The sequence below is a fragment of the Gallus gallus genome, chromosome Z, assembly GCF_016699485.2.
Source record: "Gallus gallus isolate bGalGal1 chromosome Z, bGalGal1.mat.broiler.GRCg7b, whole genome shotgun sequence".
Classification (NCBI taxonomy): domain Eukaryota; kingdom Metazoa; phylum Chordata; class Aves; order Galliformes; family Phasianidae; genus Gallus; species Gallus gallus.
This window is the reverse complement of record NC_052572.1, coordinates 61,225,929-61,247,841: the sequence shown is the minus strand read 5'-3', so window position 1 is coordinate 61,247,841 and position 21,913 is coordinate 61,225,929. Positions and strand designations below refer to the sequence as shown.

Genomic DNA, 21,913 nt, shown 5'->3' with positions numbered 1-21,913 from the left:
CACGTTGCCCCAGTTTTAGGAAATGGATCTCTTACGCACATGGGCTGACATGTTGTCAGGATGTATTTCATATGTGGGATTCCTGGGGATACTGAAGTCATTGTAGAACAATATAACAGCTTAAAAGAAAACCAGTGCTTACCCCAGTTGACTGAGGGCAGACGGCGGCATATTATGTAGGTGTTGCTGTTGCCAGCCAGTCACAGAACCAAGATGAAGAGCACTGGCTGTATTAAATCCAGAGAGAGATGATATATCTGCACTACTCAGAGAATATTCTAGATTTGAAAACAGAAAAGAAAATAATTAAATGAGTATTAAGGAGGAAGCATGTAAATAATAACTACCATCATCATTTTCACATGTCACTTAATAAGCCTTTTAATCTTAATTACACCAATCACATTAAGTTGCAGCAGAAAATCAGACTCTCCTCTTCCCTTGACTCATTAACTTTGGAGTAAATAATGCACTAATGATTATTCTGTAATTTACCAGGTCTTTTTCTGGGTCTGGAAGATTCAAAGCCTTTCTATCCACCATAACTATATATGCATTCTCATAGAGTCAAAAACTTGAAAACAATATTCTGATCACAGTCTTTGTTGCAGGAAGGTAGACTGTGACATTTACACGGTGCACATCTTCTCTAAAAGCACAGGATTATGTGGACCAGCATGACCTGTACAGTACCAGCGTGCAACGGGAACAGAAAATTATCTCTTGAGGCTTCATTTCTAGAATTTTCCAGGTACCTAAACAGTTGCCTACAAAGACACTGAACTTGAAACCAGTGAAATTGCTTGTTGTCCGTACCCTCATGATTTTAGGAAGATGCACTCAATTACATGAAATTATCTGTTACATTAGGAGTTCTATAAAGCTTCTTCAGTGTCTTTTTCTTTAGTAAGGCCAATGAAACAGAGCTATCAAAGCAGCTTTCCACTTGAGCAAAATAGCTAGCTTTTAAGTACGTATTTCTCAAGTTTAAAGAATCACAGAATGGTTTGGGTTGGAAAGGACCTTTAAGGTCATCTAGCTCCAACCCTCTTCTCTAGTTAGGGACACCTCCCTCTAGACCAGGTTGCTCACAGCCCCATCCAGCCTGGCCTTCAATGCCTCCAGAGAGGGAACATCGACAACACTGCTGGGCAACCTGTTCCAGTGTCTCATCACTCTTCTAATATCTTGACTAAATCTACCGTCTTCCAATTTAAAGCCATTTCCCCTTGTCCTGTCACTACGTGACCTTATAAAAAGTCCCTCCTCAAATAAAAAGTCCCCTCAGAGGGACAGATAGTAAGTAAATGAGGTGTATCAACTTATGGGGTACGAACTTTCCAGTCTCTTGCAAGGAAGAGCAGCTAATTCATTACCCCCGAGACAGACATTTGTCAGCATCCTGCTTCCTCCCCCTCCCTTCCATCTTGTGCTGATACTTACCAGTACCATATGTTGTTGAGATGGCTGATGGGTATCCTCCCATCCCTTGCCCTGGTAGAGTAGGAGTTGCTACGGAAACCACTGGAGTAGCCAATGACTGAGCAGACTGGGAGTTATTTATCCTCTGATTCTTTTAAAGTAAGTAAAATAAACATATTATTGACTGGGTTTAAGTCATCCGGGTGTATTACCTTTCTGGGTTTGATTTGTGCGCAAGAAACAAAAGCTGATACAAATTTCTAGAAATTAATCATTTAACATGTGGCTTTTATGAACTCTGCCAACCCTATCATTTACAAGCCTTCAAGAGACCAGTTGTCACCATAGTAACCCATTACATCAGTATCTCCTAGGTAACTGAACTACTAACAAGGAAGATTGATTTTATTGTGGGTAGAAGAACAGATCGTGTGAAAAACCATGAAATATGTAAACTGTACCCCCATTGTTTTCCTATTTTATTCAAATGCAAGGAGACACAGAAAGAGAGAGAGAGAGAAATAACCCCAGGCCCTGATCCGGGAGCGAGCGGCACCCCAGGCTGCTGGATGCTGAGCTCTTACCAGCAGATGGTGCTCTGGCTGCTTCGTTTTTGGCAGTAGCAAACTTCAGGAGTGCTAGGTGGCACGTTTAACTCTGGGACATTACACGCTGCGTGGTAAAAACTGCACTCGAGAACTCTAATCCTGTGCGTGGCAGGATAAAATGTGAAGAGAGCCACCAAAAAATGTAAGAAGGCTGTGCCAACTTCAACAGCACAGGAGTACACACTAGCAAATCATCAGCATCAAGAGAGCTTTATTTCAGTGTGAATAATTTGAATATGTGCAACAACTGCACCTTGTCTCCGTATTGCTAGATTTCAAAAGTTGTGAAGACTCTTTTGTTCACAATACAGTTATGGTAAAGTTTTCCATTTGATTTCAATCAGCATTTCATCTAGACATATACCAATCATACAAAATAAAAGATCTTATGTTTTCGTTATTAGGATGAACATCACTACCACTTACCAGGAGCAGATCAACATCCTCAGACTGAGTGCATAGGAAAGGAGCATTAAAAATCAGTGAATGTAGATATTTACCAGGGTGCATTATAGCCTAGTGAATAGCTTCATCTGACAGGGGCTGAAATCTACAGACTTACTGAGCACAGTTTGGAAAAAATAACACTTCACAGATCTCTTCTTTGTCCTTCTAACAAGATGTTTCTCTCAGCTTGCGAGGACAATCTATTCACTTTTCAGCATGAGCCTTTCTCTAAGAATTCATTACTTCTTCTGTAGCCCCAGTGGCTGCAGACTGTGTTGCTATACCTGGCTTCAGGAGACCTGACCATTCACAGAATCCCTTGGAAAGTATCAGTTTTAAGGACCTTGGAATAAATCATTTGATGCAGACAGCTTGTCACTGCCTTGGTCGACTTTGAGGATTGCCCTGTACGAGACTATTTGTTACTTATCCTCTAAGAGCCCAGCATCACATTTACGGGAAGTTTTAGTTTGATGTTCAAAGTTAATTTATAATACGTCGAGCTAAGGCAGCCAGCTTGGAAGGTGTTTTAATAGTGTTCGTTATGCAATGGAAAAACGTATTTATAGCAGCACGTAAATTTACCATCCAGCTCTCTTTTTAATCAAGCTCAATTTTAATGTTAAAACACTAATGAAAGTTTTACTTGCAACTACTAACCCATTTCTGGAAGGGTTCTACAAGATACTCACATGACACCATGACACCTTCAGGATTCTATCTTTAATTGTAACAATCTGCTTGCGTTTTGTGAGTGCTGGTAAGAGGTACAGCAGTTTGATGCACCACTCTGTCCTGTTCTACCGGCTTACTACACCTCATCCTTCTGAAATCTGACTTTTTTTGCTCAGAGTGACAGAGTTCAAAATAAATAATTTATTAGTAGTTAATCTGTCATCTGCTGAGTGTCTGTATGGCTAAATATTTAAGAGAAATATATCAGCTAAGAGTACTTGGGGTTAAATTCAGGCTTTATGAAAAATCCAGGAAAGGATCTTCCAGTTATCAGGAAGGTGGGTGAAGAAGTTTACACTGTGCAGAACACAGGTCCTATTTTGTAAGCTCATAGAAAAAGAAGGAGGAAGTAAAAGTAGCTTCATAAAAGCAATTAAAATGAATCTGCCTATATCTTTAGCTTGATGTCAAGACATAAAGCCAGACAGAAAGACCAAAAAAGCAAGAATGTGGAATGTTATTCTACTGTTCTTAGTTGGCTTAGCAGGCCTTGAAATTCTTAAATACCTTATCTGAAGGAGATTTAAAAAAAAAGGCTTTTAAAATACATTACCACTGATGGCATTGTATTCTTGCTGCCAGGTGGAATAAGCACACGGAGATCTGGTTTACGGTTGTTCATTCCCAAATTCATTGGAGGCGGAGATTTTGCTTGCATATTCTTGTTCAAGTTGCCAGGTGAGACCAGCAGACCTGGTGAGTTGCGGGGGTTGCCATAACCATTTCCTATTTAGAAAAAAATACAGAAAATGGAAAAGAGTGAGAGGGAGAGATTATAAACTCAAATATATTTCTTAATACTGATCATTAAAACATTCCAATACTACAGTTCAAGGTAAATAATTGTGCTAGTTAGTGTATCTTTGCAGCAAAAAACCAACACGCATCATGTTTGGAACAACAGCTCTTAGTAAGCTTTCCTTCATGGCAGCTGACATCCCAGTGATGTGCTGCAGTTTATGACATTACAACACTCTGTTTACCATGGTATTACATAGCACAATATACTATGTGTTCAAAACGGCCAAGATCTTACTTGTTCCTTAACAGAGAGTCAGGATTTTCAGAGAATCTTACTGCTTAAATAAAGTCAAAGCCACGCTGCATTTTCTTGACAACTATGTAGGATTCTGCCTCACCTGACTCAGCCCTTTCCAGTTCATGATTTTGCTTTGTTTTTAAACAAAGGATGAGTATAGCAAGGCTATAATTTCCAGAAAAGGCAGGGGGAGGACAAGGAAGATTCTCAAATGTTTCTTGTGCTCCCTCACCATAGTTTTTGGACCTGATTCTGTCAACACTAAAGTCAATGAGAACAAGAGCATAGCCTTATTTGGAAAATGCCTCCGTATCTTTCATCCTCATCTCTTGCTGCTTTCTGCAAGCCCCAGGAACTCTGACAGGGAAATGCTTTTTTTTTTTTTTTTTTTTTTTTTTTTTTCAAAAGAGAGTTTCTTTCTCTCACTAAGTGATATCGGCAATTGTGTTTCAGTACTATTACTGACCTACCATCCCACTAAAAATTAGACCTTTCTTTTCCATCCATTAAATTTCATCTGCTACCCACAAAGCACAAAGTCTGGAGAAAAAAAAATGACTTTGTAGTGTAGTGCTGAAATACTCTCTCTAATGGTCAAGAGAAATACAGAAACTGCCCAGTCATAATAAGAGAGTTAATATAGGAAGGGAAAGCTTTTGCAGATAAATACCAAGAAAAAAAATGTTAGGGACTTTCTGTCTGGGGCTCATCTTTAATTTCCAGCTAGAATTAGTGAGTATGGAGCAGGGCCATGAATTGAGTGCCCTGGGCTTTCATAATTTCCTCTGTGGTGTCAAAGACAAGAACTACAGTATCTCACTTTTTCACGTTGAATGGTGCTTACAGCCCTATTGGACATAAACAGATTTTGGGACTAAATCTGACAAATCTGTAAGGTAGTCAAAAACAGACAGTAAATAAGAGTGGATCTGTTTCACAGTTAGAATAATAATATGTGTCCAGGTGTGACTAACATTAAACTATATTTTAATCTGCAAGCACACTGACTAATTGTATTTACCAGATCAGAAAATCCATGGAAGCAAAATCAGTCAAGGGCTCTTAAACACAGAACCACTTCAGGCTCCAGAAAACCCTGAACTGTGAACCTTAGGCTTGGGACAACTTCGAAATACCACTAGATTGCTTGACTTCCATATTCTTTAGGTACCTTTATCCTCTGTTCTGGCCAAGCCTTTCTATTCTCTTGCTTTTCACTGTGACCATTTCACAAGCCTTTGCAAAAAATGATTATGACCAAAACAAAGAACTACTCAAACAAATTCAGAGATTTTTAATAGAAGTGTTCTTCATACCCAATCATGTTGTTTATGTCCATAATAAGTGTAAGTTACAGTTAGTGAGATAAAAATTAGTTTATTAAAAAAATATATTTCAATCTTATCCATCTAAAGTAGGAGAACTCTGGTAAGAGTTTTCTATTTTGTGTTAGCAGCCTTTTTAACATATGAACAATTGCTCTCAGCACAGATTTGCTCCATATTATGCTCTAATTAATACTATGCATTGTCAAAGGTAGTGGAATTAGAAGGGCAATTTGGAATATACAAGACTATTTTCCTTCAGAAGCTACAGCACCTTTTAGAATTCATCTAAGGCAAACTGAATTCTGCAAAACATTTACGTGGAGAAGTGATGAACAGAAGAAACTGAAGCAAAAGCAGAGTTTCTCTGGTACTGGTTTCATTCAGGAGATATTTTACCAACAGGAAGTAAAACTACCTTGTGAAATCTGTTGCATGACAAGAGCTTGTTCAGAGAGTGAAAATGAAGTTGTTTGAACAAGCGTAATTTTCATGCATCTATTCTATTCTTCAGTATACAACCAGAGATATTTGATGAAACAGCACACTTTGTAATGTACATGTTCTTTTCTATGGCTGCATTTTCTGGAGAAAAGAAATTCTTACATCGCAAGGATTATAAGAAAAAAAAAATGGCTTTCTATAGAAGTTTTACTTAGTATAGTTTTCTATCAAAATTAAGAAAATGAATGGACTCTTTTCAGAAAGGGCATCTTTATCTTCAGAAACTTTAATCAAACCTTTATATTTACCTATGAACACTTCAAACAGTGATAACATTTCTTGTACTTATATTTTTAGAACATCAAATTATTTTTAAGCACTGCTGCAATCTTCTCTTTACCAGCAGATTTCTGCTGTTCATGGCATATTATGGCAGCTAGCATTTTGGAGCCATATAATAACTGTTCCTCTTTCCAGCCACCAAACTGTTACTCTTTTGGTATTGTGTGGATACAGGAATGCAAGGCTGCGGACCTTAAACCAGTGATATAGAAACCCATCATTTGAAAATCAATGATGAATGTGTGCGTGCGGTTTACTGTTAAGAAGAGTCTGCATTTAAACCAGCTCTTTAAACTGTATCCTCTTTACTCAGAAAGCTGTGGCCTGTTCTGAGGCAGCTGTCCCACCTTCAGATAAATCCACCAAAGGGAACAGTCTCATTTACATGCAGAGGCAAAAAAAAAAAAAAAAAAAAAAAAAGCACGAGACTTCTAATATACAAATTAAACCTTCCTTCATCCTATACTTTAAAATTATGCTCTGCCTGGACAATTATCAATTTAGATGTGACTGTACGCAGAACATCACATTCCACTATCCACTTGAAAGCGGAAAAATTATATGTCATGTATGAATGGATTTCCTGATTATAGATTATAAGAAAATGAAAAACAGATGGATTTTAGAGCAAGTTGGCTTTACATTTTTATTTGGTTAAAAGCCATATTTTTGCTGGAATTGAACATTTTAAAACATTACGGATATGATTTGTAATGCATAATGAAAATAAAAACAGTAGACGTACAAGTTTTAAAGGGCATATGTCACAATTTGTAAATTGAAAGCATTTTCAATTCAGGAAGTTTTCAGAGAAAATAATTTTTCCTCTTGTTGTTTGTTATACTGATTTGAAAGAGTAACAATATTTTACACAGAAAAGAGCTTGTTTCTAGACAGAACTAGTGGAGCAGCGTGTATCATGAAATGCAGTGCCAGACTTTGTACTGGGACAAGAATGGCAGAATATAAAGACAAATGCCTTCTGAGTGTAGAATGCTCTTCTTGGTCATGTTCCCACACTCTGCAGCTAGGCATAAGTGCCACTGACTTCAGAGGAAATTCTCTCCAAGTAGAGACTGCATGACTAATCCCTGTAAAATTACTTTTTAAAAACATCCAGAAAAAGTTATCTTTATGTGCTACTAGCTAGTCAGTCAATACAAATCAAAAAAACAATATATTAATATGCTATCTGCCTACACTGCAAATTTATGCACTAATATCTTAAACTGTTACTTCTATTTTGCAGTAATTAAGGGTAGGAGCAAGGCACAGGTTACTCCAGGCAGGACAGGGAACAAAGTTTATCTCTCTTCCTTTGAAGTTTTGTCACTGGCATTACAGTTGTAGCAAAGCGTTTATGATTATTGATGTTCTCAGAGTTAGGGCAATGTCCCTCGGGGGAGTATTTAAGATAGGAAGCTTTCCACGTGTTAAAGTAAAACAAATGAAGAGTGAATTATTTATTTCCACATCAGCGATGTCATGATTCCACGTCTGAAAGTCTTGAAAAATTGGAAAATTTTTGCATCCTGATTTCTTGAAGATTTGATCCAGTCAAGTTCCTACTTGGTTTTTTAATTTATCATTTCACAGATAGACAAATATAATGGACGAACAAAACCGCTGCCTCAGTCCTAGAAGTGCTAAGAGCAAGACTCACAATCATCTTTCATTTATTTTAAAGCATTTCACTCACTGTATGGGTTGATCTTTGGGCACCTGGGATGCATACCCCCCATTAATTTTCATAAGAGCCTCCATATTTTTGAATTGTTTTTAATAAATATTAATGGTAATTTCAAGTTCTCAAAAATCATTTGCTCTTACACACAGAAATTATCATAATTATTCCACTAAGAATACTCTCATCCCAGGAATATTTGCATTCCATCTCACGGAGGATACCTGTTTCTTCCTGAGTTATGCTAAATGCACATCGCATATATGACACTGCAGTTGTCCACCAAGCTTCTCAGAAGGAATGTTAAGTTTAGAATGAACCTACATATATATGAGATTCAATTATGATATGATTTACTCTGGACTTTGAAATGTACAAAGATAAATAAAAATTGTAAAAAGAATCAATACAGTAATAGGCATTTTGCTAATTTTAAACTCAGTTTGCACTCTTGGTTTTAGTTTTCACTTGGTTTTATTTTCCTCTACTTAGAAGAATGGTAATTGTTCCTAACAGTATTCTAAAGGCAAGGAACGGGTTCCTTTTCTCTTTTTACATCTTACATGTATAGTTTCTTAACTCACACACACTGTTGGAACAGGCTATTATTTAGCACCCTAACAAAAATAATACCGACAATAATGCAGTTATGCCAGGGAGCTACACTGGTGTTCACCTACACATAATTTTTTAGAAGATGACTGAAGGTTCTTCAGCGTTGCGTGCTAGTCATGTCACAGTATGTGACTTTTAGTAGCAGGAAGTGGCAGAAGGAAACCAATCTGCAGATAAGCTCACCCAGAAAAAGGAAAATCTTTACATTAAAGGTGCTGTCCATTCCCACAATATTACCTCACTGGACCTTCTTTGTGGAATTACTGGGAGTCAACTGAGACAAATGTGACTTACAAAACCTCCTGTATGCTCTTCATACCACAGCTCTGGATGCCCTGCTCCTGGCTGGGTCCTGGTACCTCGGGAACACCCTCCCCACCCCCCGTCCCCAGCTGCCCCTGTCCACACAGTGCCCTGGAAGCAAGTTCTCCATCAGGAAGGACCCGAGGACCAACCGCTTCTCTTCAGATCTCCACACTGACTACTGCCAGCCACCTTATGTGGATGAAGCTGTCAGAATTAATTCTAAAGCTGGGACAAGTGCCATCTAAAATTTGTAACACGCTTACAATCGAGTCTGCTTGGAGTATTAGCAGGTGCACACAAGTACTGCTGAAAAGGACACGTGTATCCCCTCCTGCTGCAACTGGGCTCAGATTTCCTTCAGGATAGAGAGGATGCTTCTCAGGGAGAAGCTGACAGTAATAGGAGAGCCTTGACACTATAGAAAACACTGCAAATGACGTTTCTGGAAATCTAAGGCCATCAGTCCTGGACACTAGAAATCTGAGATGCTTTTTCAACCAAATGGAGAAATACATGGGTTTATTTACATGCAGGCTGAAAAACCATGAGAACAGTGTTCTGAGCATTAAATTTCATGCAAATATTTTACGGCTGGGCCAAGTGCATAACAAAGTACACTGCAAGCCAACCTGATCACTAACACTGTGGTGATGTTTTGTTGCTACATCAAGATCCATATTTGAATGTTTCTAAAGAAGCTCTCACACTAAGGATTCTTCTACTTCAGTCTATGCTAGTAGTTGACACCTTAATATGGTACATGTAAAGATAGCACCTGGCTACAGGATTAGACTGTGGCTGCCCGCATAGGGAAGCGTAAGCAGCCTTTCAAAACATTTCTTATTGCAGTGAGGTTTCCCAAGTTGCAGGCAGATATTTCAGAACGCCTCTGGATCTCCTTGCAGTCTCTGGAACAGGGGTATCTGTGTGACATGGGCAGCAAAGGTCTGTCTCGTAATGTGTACACTGAGAGGGAGGAAGAGCGCTTTGCCTTCTTCAGGCTGATACAATTGCCTTTAGTCCTTTCTGCTTTCTCAACACAAAAGGAAAGCAATAGGCAGCCCAGCTCCAGGTCCTGCTTGTATTTTTTGATTATGAAGTATTGTCAATATGCTTATATTAATTTGTCTGATAATAGTATCTTAGTACTTGCTTTCATAGTTCTTGAATAGTATCTAATTTCAGGAACCCCAGACCATATAGCTTCAGTGTAAAAATTCTACATTTCCCATACCTTTACCTCTGATTGTATTGTTTTACTTACATCCAGTTTCATAATACAGTTTTGTTCAAATGAAGTTAATTATCAACATCTATGGTTATAGTGAAAAACAAGTTTTTCATGTTATCTTGTTTATCTTGAATCTTCACATAGACAGAGAACTACTGAAGAGAGTCCAGAGGAGGGCTACAAAGATGATCTGAGGCCTGGAGCATCTCTCTTATGAGGAAAGGCTGAGAGACCTGGGACGGTTCAGCCTGGAGAAGAGAACGCTAAGAGGAGATCTTATCAATGCTTACAAATATCTAACTGATGGCAGTCAAGAGGATGGGACCAGGATCTTTTTGGTGATGCCCAGTGAGAGGACTAGCGGTAACAGGCACAAACTGGGACATGGGAAAAACTTTACTGTGAGGGAGACAGAGCACCAGAATAGGCTGCCCAAAGAAGTTGTGGAGTCTCTCTGGATATACTCAAAACCCACCTGGATGCTCTCCTGTGTAACCTACTGTAGGCAACCTACTCTAGCAGGGAGCTGGACTGGACAATCTCCAGAGGTCCCTTCTGACTCCTATGATTCTGTGATTCTGTGTGATAAGCAGCACAGTAACTAAGCTGTAAATTTTAAGAGGAAAACACTTAAGAAAATTACAGTGTGTTCAGTTTTATGCATTATAAAGACTACACTTTTGAAGTTCAAGAAGGTGGGAACTGCATAATGAGCATGAGAATGATATTCCTGTGTATTTTAGGACCAAATAAGATGTTAGGGATCAGACAGCCACTTGAAAGTGTATTGTCATGATGAAAGAGCTAGCCTATGTCTGCCACTGGCACATTTTCTGAAACTCTTGCAGTTAGTGGCACAGACTTGACAGACACATAACACATGCAAGATGCACAGATCATATATGGACCTAACCTGTCTGAGATACCCGGCACTCTAAAGTATGTTCTCAGCACTTAGGACTGTAGCTACATTCTTAGTTCACTAAAAAAACCCAAAGAAATACTGCCTATGAAGTGCATGTGATGGTATCTTCCTTTATGTTTTACACTAAGCTGAAAAAATGATCTATTCTACTTCTGTATAAGCAGAAAAACACAGCTGTTTTTTTTTTTTTTTTTTTTTTTTTTTAATATATGAGATGTTCTGGTGTAAGAAAAAAGGGAAAAACAGACTTATGCAAGAGGGAAAGGAGGGAAAGCCACACTGCTGGAAAACATAGTATTTCTTAAAGATATGTAGGAAAAATATATAAGCCTGGGAAGAGCAGAGGACTCACTTCACCTGACTGCCTGCATGAGAGCCATTGACACATCTCCTGCTTTTGAGAAATTGTTAGCTGATAATGAGCCCTTTGGCTTTTTGGGCATTTGAAATCAATTACAGTTTCACAGAAAATGCTTTTTTTAAGTGAAAAATATTTCAGGATGCGAGAAATACCAATTATAAAAAGAGTGCGTAATTTGAAAGTGTACTTTCTTGCTACCCCTAAGAAATTTTAGAAACAAATGTCTTTTTGTTTCTTTTTTTTTTTTTAATAAGCATATAACCACACATTACATCAGCTATCTTTTGCTAATGGAAAATTACTGAAAGATGATAAGTGCATAGTTTAAAATAAAATATCAGAAAAACCCCAAAACTGCATATTTTAAACACAAATGACACAGCCGCCTTCTTCTAACTTGCCTATGTTATTACGACTGATATACACACAAAAGGAAAGTGTTTTGCACACAGATAATACTGCTTGGATTTGTTTTGAAATTTAAGCAGATGCAAAGAAAAGCTCAGTAATTAACTGATCCCTGTCTCCTCTGGCATTTACTTCCCAGGAACTGATCCAACTGTTATTAAGGGAAAAATCAGCTTGCAAGAGATTTGGAAAACAACTGGAATCTGTGGCTTAAATATCTTAATTGGGGAATCATGTTAAAAGTTAAAGGGCAGAGGTCACATTGGCTTAATACTGCCAGCAACTTCTGCACGTGGCCACAGTCCCAGCTTCAGGAGGTTAAAAGCATTTCTTGCTTTACTTCTCAGAGCAATGTCACTGCAGCAGTTCAGATCCTGGAAGCATTAACTGCCTCTTTCAGGACTCGGGATAGACATGGAATCCAGATGTTTGCTGATGTGCAATGCCTTTTTAAATGTTATAAATTGGAACAAGAATTTGGATTGCAGTGGGCAACAGTGGATATTCTGATGTTCTAAAGAGCAAGAATGCACATACAAAAATGCCAACAGCAGAGAAATTCCTGTCTCATGGATGTAAAGCAAAAAAAAAAAAAAAAAAAAAAAAATTCCCACTGACTTCACAAGGAAAATGATTTTATCCAAAAATCCAAATCACTCTAGGTGAGTATTAGTTACAGCTTATCATAGAGGAAAAGAAGTCAATCATACCCGTCTTTTAAGTCCCACTTACGAAGAATCACAGTTTGTATGACTCACTTAATTGTTAATTGCATGTGAACTTAGGGCTTTCTCCCTTTCAATACTTTCAAGCTGTCTCTTTATAAATACAAATATTGAGACATTGCTGATAATAGAGATGATGAGACAGAGAATAACTAAATAAATTACTAAGTCAACGCGTACACAACTGATGGAAACATAATACAGGCCAAACTTCCACAGATTTTCAGTGATACCTAATAAGAATGAGCTTATATGAACCTCTTCAGCAAGGTCATGTGAGCCAGCTGAAAATATATGCATCCAACCTTTGCATTCAGCACTCACTGAAATATTTTGTCTGATTCTTACGTGGACTGCACAGCCATCCTTTCAAATTCACACTCAGAAGTTTTACTGTCGTGATTTTTACCTGTAAGAAAAGAGTCTGAACCAGATGTATTAAACAGATCAGTTGCATAGGGCAGGAAAAGGACTCAGTTTTGTAAAATCTTGTGTTGACTGCTTGCATGGATGCAAAATTCCTGTACTATTAGATGGACTGTTTCTTTCATAGTACATATTAGAGAATACACTCCAGTGTTCTCACTGGGGAATATCACATTTATCACCAATCTCCCACTTGTAGGTACTTCCTGTAAAACACCAACTCTTGGACCAATACGGAACTGAAAAGAATCACATATCCTCCTTATATAGAAGAAAGCTTGTAAAAGCAACTGCTACTGGCATTCAGGGAGTGGAAAAAGGGAAAAGAAAAACTTTTATGCTTTTCATTTCTTATGCTTTTCATTTCTTATCCCCCTCCATGATTTTAAGCCAACCTGTCAATTTGTGATTTCTTATTGTTTGGGTTTGGCACTGTTGCATCATAAACTCTGTTATGAATGACTGCATGTTCTTTCTTTTGGACTGTACACTTCCTTGGACAGGAACTGTTGTTTACTATACTTCTGTACCACATCTTGCCCAATCCTTAGGTGAGAGATTTGTGGGCAACTGCATTTAGTGAGCAAGAGGGGAAGGTTTATGACTGTCATGTTCTCCTTGGCAGACCCAGTACCAACAGGTTGCCTGTAAACTGCAGTTTGGGAATCATTGTTCTAAGCTTACTTGTTTGTTTAACTTATTCCACGTTTATGCCTAAGAATTATTTTCTCTTGCCTATGTCAAGCATGATTTCAGAGTGTAGTAGAGAATATTTATGTAGCTCTTTAAGTTTTCATTTTTGTAGTACTAGTTTGTTATTTATATTTAAGACTTCAAAAGACAGAAATGGAACTAGGTACCTTTAAAATCTTTTCTTTCTTTCTTTCTTTCTTTCTTTCTTTCTTTCTTTCTTTCTTTCTTTCTTTCTTTCTTTCTTTCTTTCTTTCTTTCTTTCTTTCTTTCTTTCTTTCCTTCTTTCCTTCTTTCCTTCTTTCCTTCTTTCTTTCCTTCTTTCCTTCTTTCTCTCTTCCTCTTTCTTTCTTTCTTTCTCTCTTTCTCCCTTTCTCCCTTTCTCCCTTTCTCCCTTTCTCCCTTTCTCCCTTTCTCTCTTTCTCTCTTTCTCTCTTTCTCCCTTTCTCCCTTTCTCCCTTTCTCCCTTTCTCTCTTCCTCTCTTCCTCTCTTCCTCTCTTCCTTCCTTCCTTCCTTCCTTCCTTCCTTCCTTCCTTCCTTCCTTCCTTCCTTCCTTCCTTCCTTCCTTCCTTCCTTCCTTCCTTCCTTCCTTCCTTCCTTCCTTCCTTCCTTCCTTCCTTCCTTCCTTCCGTCCTTTTCTATTAGAATTGGTACTGCTTGTAGGTTTATTTGGGCAGATATTTCTTTGTAGTAAATCTTTTTATTTATTTATTTATTTATTTATTTATTTATTTTTGAGATAATACCACCCAGATTGCTTCTCTCCGAATGGCTTGCAAATTAAAAAGTAAAGAAAAAACTGTTACATATTTGACTTGCAATACTAGTAGAATATAAAATAAGCTCACCCAGAGCCCAGTCAAGAGAAGAAGTTGCAGGAAAGCACTGGTAAATTATAACATTGGAAAGTAAATTTCAGACCTCGATCTCTCAGCAGATGCAAAAACAACTATTAGCTTGTGCTCCATTTTGAGAAGGAAATGTCTAGCCACTGATTTATAGGTGAATATGGGTTTCAGTTATTGAAAAGACCCAGGATGAATGATCAAAAATGCACTGCTGATCTTTTCTTTGTCTAATGATTTTAGAGAACAGACTTAAAGGTAGCTTAAGTGTGTATGATTTACACTCGACACACTGACCGCATTTTCAGACTCTCAAGTACTCATGAATAACTTGCTCCTTTACTTTAATATTAATGTCAAGATGGAGGCTGTTTAGAAACTGAATATCGAAACAAATTAAGGAAAGCAAATAAATAGTTAAATCTAGTAAAATCTAGTGAGATGTGTATTATAAACATACTGGATTTAAAACTTCATATTGTTTTTTTTTACTTTGATTTTATTATTTATAGTGGTTTAAAATTTAAAGAAATTTTGCTGACTTAGATGGACTTATTCCGTTCAGAAGGAAACTTAATTATGAAATAAAAAATGTCATAATCTGAAAACCATATTAAAAAAAAATAATATCATCATCTGAAATACAATGACTTTAAAGACCTAAAGCTTAAAACACAGAAAGACAGACTTCCCCCAGTACAAATCTATTTTGATTTTTAAACTGTTGAATACTCTTGAAGCTTTAATCTTATATCAGGGACTCCAGATAAATATTGAATCACTGTATAAATCTTGAGTACAGATAATTTGCAGAGCTAAAATTTCAACTTTATAGTTGTTGTTTATTTCTGGCCAACTTACTGTTGACTTAGCTGGCTTTGTTATTGACTAAATCTGCTCCCCAAAATTAAAAAGAACTTCACACAATCTACTAAGCAAACTGGTAACACACTACTTATTTTCATGTTAGTTATGGCAAAAAACTGATGGATGTGACTCCAGAATGTAATTGTGACCCAGAAAACTGATCTGAGTCCAAAAAGTTCTTGTTCTTTCTTTCAGCCAAAAGCCCCTAGCTTGAGGGATTGGCACCGAAGACTTTGCTGCAATTTAGCAAATACACTAAATGTGAAGTTCACTCCAACTTTTTGGCAGTTGCTACCATCACATGATAGAAGCGATTCAATCAGGTTTTGGCTTAGAGTAAATTTGCTGTAACAAACCTGAGATAACCTTGGTTTAAGTTAAATATACCAATGTTGGTATTTAGTTGATCAGGATAATAAAGAAACAGTCAGCTTTCTTATATTCTATTTATGTTTTGGGTTAACTCCCAAGGTAAATTGAGGATTATTTCCGGGTTATTACTTAAAATAATCCAAACCATCAAAATAACAGTTTTCAAAACACAGGCTCAACTAATCTTTTACCATCTGTGATACTGCAGTTATAATTTGTTGCAATGTAATTTGTATAAGTAGTGCAGAAACTGAGGCATGGTGTTAGCAGTCAAAAGTAGTTTTATTTTGTAGTGACAGAAAGGAAACTCTATAGACTCCTCTTCTTGGAGTATGTTATTTTGAATATATGCTATTTTTGGACACTGCAGAAAAATGCAAATTTATAATGTGCATGCTACCAGCTTCTAAGATGCCAATTAGAATAAAACACAGAGGTCTCTGTTTCTTATGAAGAATGATGAACAAAGAGAACTTTTGATGTTTATTCTTTTGTCCCCTTAAGAAAGAGGACTGTCCAAAATAGTGCCATTGTAAAATAAGGCAACTAAGACAGAGGATTTGACCTTATAGTGACCTTTCTTCTTCCTTCAGCCCTGTATCAAATTCTTCCTACTGTTCTGCATTTAAGAGATCTAGAAAACACTTCTTTAATGGTGTTTAAAGTCTTATTGCCTGTTAAAGAGCAAGGACTATTCATATGATTAAATATTTATGGTGCATTCCTAGCAATGCTCCCCATATGTATGCTGCTCAAATCAATTGCCTACTCCGAAGTTAGACTGCTTGAGAGCTTAATGCATATCATTGTATGCAGGAGATACAAATTCTGAGTTAGTGAGTAAATAAGCAATCCCTCTTACTATGCTTATATATGCTTTTAATATATTTTCAAGAAAGATAATGTATTTAAAAAGAAAATACATTTTAAGCTAGCATGTTGATATACAGATTTTATTAAACACAAAGGTTATTTCACCAAATGTGTGTGTTGATGAGCTTTTATTCTAGTATGTGCCTAGAAGAGGACATGGTTTTTGCTAATTGCTTTCCAATGTCTTTTTAAAGAAACAGAGAAACCAGGAATGAGACAATGATATTTCTTAACAAAACAGTAGAGGGAGCCCCTTAATAGGGCAATCAGTTTCTTATCTGACTTCCTCTGCTGTTGCTCTTGAAGTTCTTACTATACATGAGATAAAAAACAAACAAACAAACAAACAAACAACCCCCCCCCTGACATAATAACAGCATTACCAGAACAAATATTTCTTCACCTTTTCCACACAAAAGATAATTAACAAAACTATCATGCCTACTGTATTTTCTTTTCTGTTGACAAAGGGTACTAGCACCTAAGTTCCCGTGGTTTGCTTATCCTACTCCTAAATTAATACAAAATGACCTCTCAAAGCATCAGCATGTGTTTAAAGCAGCCTTTTGATACAGTGCAGTTTCCATTTTACTACACATGCATCACACAAACATCTGTTACTCATCTATGTGTGAAGATAAAAGGGGGTGGTCTAAAGCAGGATGAGAAGAGCCAAGAAAAAAGAAGATTGCTACATCCAGAATTTCTTTATAAGTCATTCTATGATAGAGTGTTAGAATCAGTAGATATAATGGCCTTGGTTTACAGTGCACAAAATGAATCTTTCAACTATTTCCCTATGGTTATGAAAGCAGTTAACTCAGTAACATGAGATACGCTCCATGTAAAAACTCCACTTATTTTCTTTAAACATATGTGCTTAGTTCTAAAATTGAAATAGTAATCTAGCCATTGTCTTTTGTAATCTGTATTTGTAATAATGCAACATCACTGACATTGTGAACAAACCACTGAGTTTACTGAGCAAATGGGACTGTGACAACACCGCTTTGATTATACTGACCTTAACAGTCCTTACAGTTCTCATTAGTTCCATAGGAACAGAATCAAAGGGGCCCATCTTTCCCTCTGCATGATTATTTGGGAAATCCTTTTCCCTGACATGTGCGAAAGCACTTAAGCACAAACATAATACTAAGTGAAGTTAGTTTTTTATTATTTAAGAGAATGCAAACAGATTTCAGTGACCAGAAGTGGTCTTAAACCTGGGCTTGAAATCAAATCTGTGCTCAGTAGATGAAAGTTTAATGAGGAATTCAATAATGAAATCTTTACTCAGTTCCACTAAGTCAAAGACAAAACTATCCGTGACTTATAAACGGTCAAAGTTTCAGACACTGGCCTCAGTGGGAATCTCACCTGATCAGCCAGTGCAGAGGACCTGTAAGCTTCTGTGGAAAGGCTCTCACGAAGAAAGATAGACACTTGTGTCCATGGAATTTTCTGAACTACAAGATTTTTAACACTGCAGAAAACAAACTTCTTAAAGCACAAATATCAACCCTCCACTACCCAGCTGGGGAAAATAAACCAATATCTGATCTCCAATAAGGAAAATATTTTTAGGATTTAGCCTTTGGAGGAAGTCCTCTCTTCAATAAGAAAAATAAATACAAGTTCTTTTCTCTTTACCTGCACTGGTGCCTGCACCGGTAGTGAGGTCCCCACCCATCAGGCCACCTAGAGGGTTGAAATACTACAAGTGAGTACAATAAACTATTATAGGCAAACATTCAAAATGCTCTCTGACTTCAAATGACCTGCTCCCATATGCACTACTGTTTTTCTCTGACTTCAGAGGGCATCTGATCATACCCAGAGTCACAAAAGTGTAATGTTTAATGCTACACATACAAGATACATGCTTTTCAAGGACCAACAAGATCTACAGCATCAAAAATTCATTATTTTATTTTCATACCTCCACAGCATAGGAAATTAATTGTATTTGAAATTGATACATATACTCGTTCACTTGAAAACTATCTTTAGTCAGTATTAACCAGAAAAGGAAAGGGTTCCACATAGGAACAGGAACAAGGGAACACATAGGAACACAGTAAAGAGACTGGAAGTTCCTGTAACAAAGTTTAGCTCAGATGCTATCAGAAATATTCACATAGTTTTTTTTATTTTAATTTCTGCAGCTTTTCATTGACATTTATTCCAAGGATTTTAGAAACTTCCCTTTGAACTTGGAGACCTCAAATGATTCTATGAACCCAGTATTCTTAAGGATGTTGATGTTGCTCCAGTCAGGCACACTGAATTAACTTAATCCCCCCTTATCCTGTTTAGAGATGAGCCCTCATTGTCACCAGACTGGAGCATAGCTTCTTGCTATACAAAACGGACAACTAATATTTACCATCAAGGAACATATAATCATAATAAATTTTGCGTGTAGTTTCTAAACTTGCAATTTAAGTTTCTTGCTTCAACTTGTTCGCATTGGCCACGCATTCTCCCCTGCCCCCCTAGGTTTTATGGTGTAGAGTTACTGCATGAATTAAGTAGACAAGCCGCCTTTTTATGAAACAGCAGATCGTCTTCCCTTTAATCTTTTATTGATTTCCCTTAATCTCAGTCGATATTCAGCTCTTTTTAGAAGGTTTTTGTTTGTTTGTTTTCTAAATTGGGAATAGAAACCAATTTGGTTCTTTGATTCTTCAACACAGCAATTTTGGACAAACCGTTATGACTACTAAAAACAGAGTTCTTGTTTCTAAGAGTACAGTTTAAAGTGACCTAAGCTGCACAGGCATCCAATAAAAGAGAATTTAAGAAGACAGGACTGAATGGAGCCTACCTGTGTTACCTGCACTTGGAGGCCGATGTGTCACGCCAGGAGACATGCTATTTCTTTGCAAAGAAGGATGGGCCAGTGGCAAAAGATTAGGGTTTCCCAGTGAGCTGACTGGATTACTGTATACCAGACTGCTGTGGTTGGACACTGGGATAGAAACTGGCATCTCAAAGTTTGGTGGTGGAACAGCCTGTACAAGTAAAAAGGGGAAACAAAGACAAGAATAGTACAGAAGCACAACAGCCTTCGAGTACAGTTACACTATATTTAGTTCAAATATTTTGTAGTTGGTGGTTAAAATATATAAGCTCCCCCCGGCTAACAGTCAAGAGAAGAGTTTCAAAGAATTACCAAGGCTTTTAAGTGAGATTTTTAAAATCACAATTCTATCTTTCTTTAATGCAGCTTGCATGACTTTGTAAGATTTTCTAGTTTTTTTTTCTTTTTTGTCTCTCCTTCTTTTTCTCCTTCTTCATCTTCTTCTCCTTCTCCTTCTTTTTCTTTCTTTTTCCTTTTTCTCTTTTTCAAAAATAAAATAAAATAAAATAAAATAAAATGCTGCCTTATGAATTGTAATTTTCTTTTTCTTTAATTCAGTGAAGTTGTTATTGTTCACTTGTGATATCTTAATCTAGTGTCACAGATGACTGCAAGATCAAAGGTGGATGATTATGGTGACTTCATTACATGGAGAAAAATTAGAAGAGGTGGAATGCAGAAGGGAAAGACTTAATTTCATCTTATGTTGCTTTAGCAACCAGAGTGATCCTGAATCATGTTAAAGCTACCAACACACTAAATGATGTATTTTTGTGTTTATATTTAAGCTTAGGAAGGGCTTAAAATAAACGAAGTTCTACTTATGCACGTGTATCAAATACAAGAACTTAAGAAATTTAGAATTATTTGGATTATTTTTGTTTTATCTTTGCATGCATATCTATGTGTGTTGGGTGATGTCTTTTCGAAACACTGTTGTCACACTTGATGGCAGCAGCCTCTCTCGAACCTTTTCTCTATGAAGAGTCCTTTTGAAAAATGAACAAACTTATGGCCTACTCCATTTCTCTGTCTGGTACAGGGTGTGAGGAGATACGGTGTGTGATTTTCATAATGCTCTCAGAAAGCCAATCTCAAGCCTTCTTGGTTGGTTGATCTGTTGCTTGGTGCTTGGAGTTTTCCTGGGTGAGGTTTGCCTGAATTTCTTTAAAGTCTTTGACTGTGATATCACTCAAATACATTAGGACTCCATGTTTAATTTACCTGTTTTTGTTTTGCTTTGTTTTCAGTAATTAACTTTTTTTTTTTTTAAAGGAGAGTAGTCTTAGGGTTACTTGACAGCATTTAAAATGTTAAAATAGCTTCATGCAAACAAAATACCCTTTAATTTGCCATTTGAAAATCTTAAATTACTCAAGAGTCTTAATTTTTCAAGACTGTCTTTAAACCAGGCTTGCAACATCTTCAGGGAGAAGAATTCACAGATTTTAATTTTATTGTTGGTAGCTGATAAGTCTTCAAGGATCTGGTGAAAGAATGGTGAGAACTGGACATATTATCTGCTGTATTAGGAGCAGAGAGACTCTGACCTTGTGCCACCCACATGTACCTTCTCTGTCTGGTCAGATCTGTTGGCTGTGCCCTGAGTATTACAGCACTGGCCATCAGATTACTTTTATCCTTGCACTTGTATTTTCTGTTGTTGTTGTTTTCTTTTTGCACCCACCCACCTCCTGGGGGCAGATATAATTTGCTCTAAATATATAACAATCATTTTGCTTAACCACAGAAACACACAGAAAGATTTTAATTCAGAGCATGATGTGAAGCATACGTTACACAAATGCTCTGGGGCTTATTTCAAGGTGTAAATTTAGCTCTGAAACCCACTGTGTGGCCTGTGGCCTGGTTTTGTGAGACAGCTTCTCTTTTCCATAATGGCTGAGATCAGTTAGGACACCTGAGTGGAAAGATCTGCCAACACGACTCCTCAGACAAATTCCTTCTCTTTGTACTGGAAGCTGAGGTGCAACTCAATGGCCATGTTTTGGACAATTTACAATTGGACAACTTGGACAATTTAAAAATTTGGACAATTTAAGTAGAGGTGGGTAGGGAAGGATAAGTATAATGAGAATCTCATTCATTACATGTAACTTGCTGTACCTGCTGCTAGGTCTGCGTGGAGATCCTGAAACTTACTGTTTATTACTCATGAATAGGAAAAAGAGAAAAAATAACTACATATTCAAAAGTGTAATTATTGTTCCCAATTGTTCTTCATTTCTTTTAGGAGCAACCTTCTTTGCCTGCATACATCTCTTTGTCGATGTCCTGATCTTTGGCTGCATGTGTGGCTTGTGTTTCAAAGGAAAATTTACAAAACACATTGCTC

General features: G+C 37.2%; 1 protein-coding gene across 11 annotated transcripts in view; it reads right to left on the bottom strand.

Moving 5' to 3' along the window:
• MEF2C (myocyte enhancer factor 2C) overlaps positions 1 to 21,913 on the bottom strand; it is a 137,238-nt gene that overhangs the window by 11,205 nt on the left and 104,120 nt on the right. For 10 of the 11 annotated variants that reach the window (XM_025144791.3, XM_025144794.3, XM_040655952.2 and 7 more), the window contains 5 exons: positions 19,522 to 19,708; positions 18,345 to 18,392; positions 3,766 to 3,938; positions 1,444 to 1,573; positions 143 to 278 (listed from right to left, as the gene is read on the bottom strand). In XM_025144791.3, the coding sequence (XP_025000559.1) occupies positions 143 to 278; positions 1,444 to 1,573; positions 3,766 to 3,938; positions 18,345 to 18,392; positions 19,522 to 19,708 (674 nt within the window). Of the gene's footprint in view, positions 1 to 142; positions 279 to 1,443; positions 1,574 to 2,456; positions 2,481 to 3,765; positions 3,939 to 18,344; positions 18,393 to 19,521; positions 19,709 to 21,913 lie in introns of all 11 variants that reach the window. The other variant, XM_046905690.1, reaches the window with a different exon arrangement.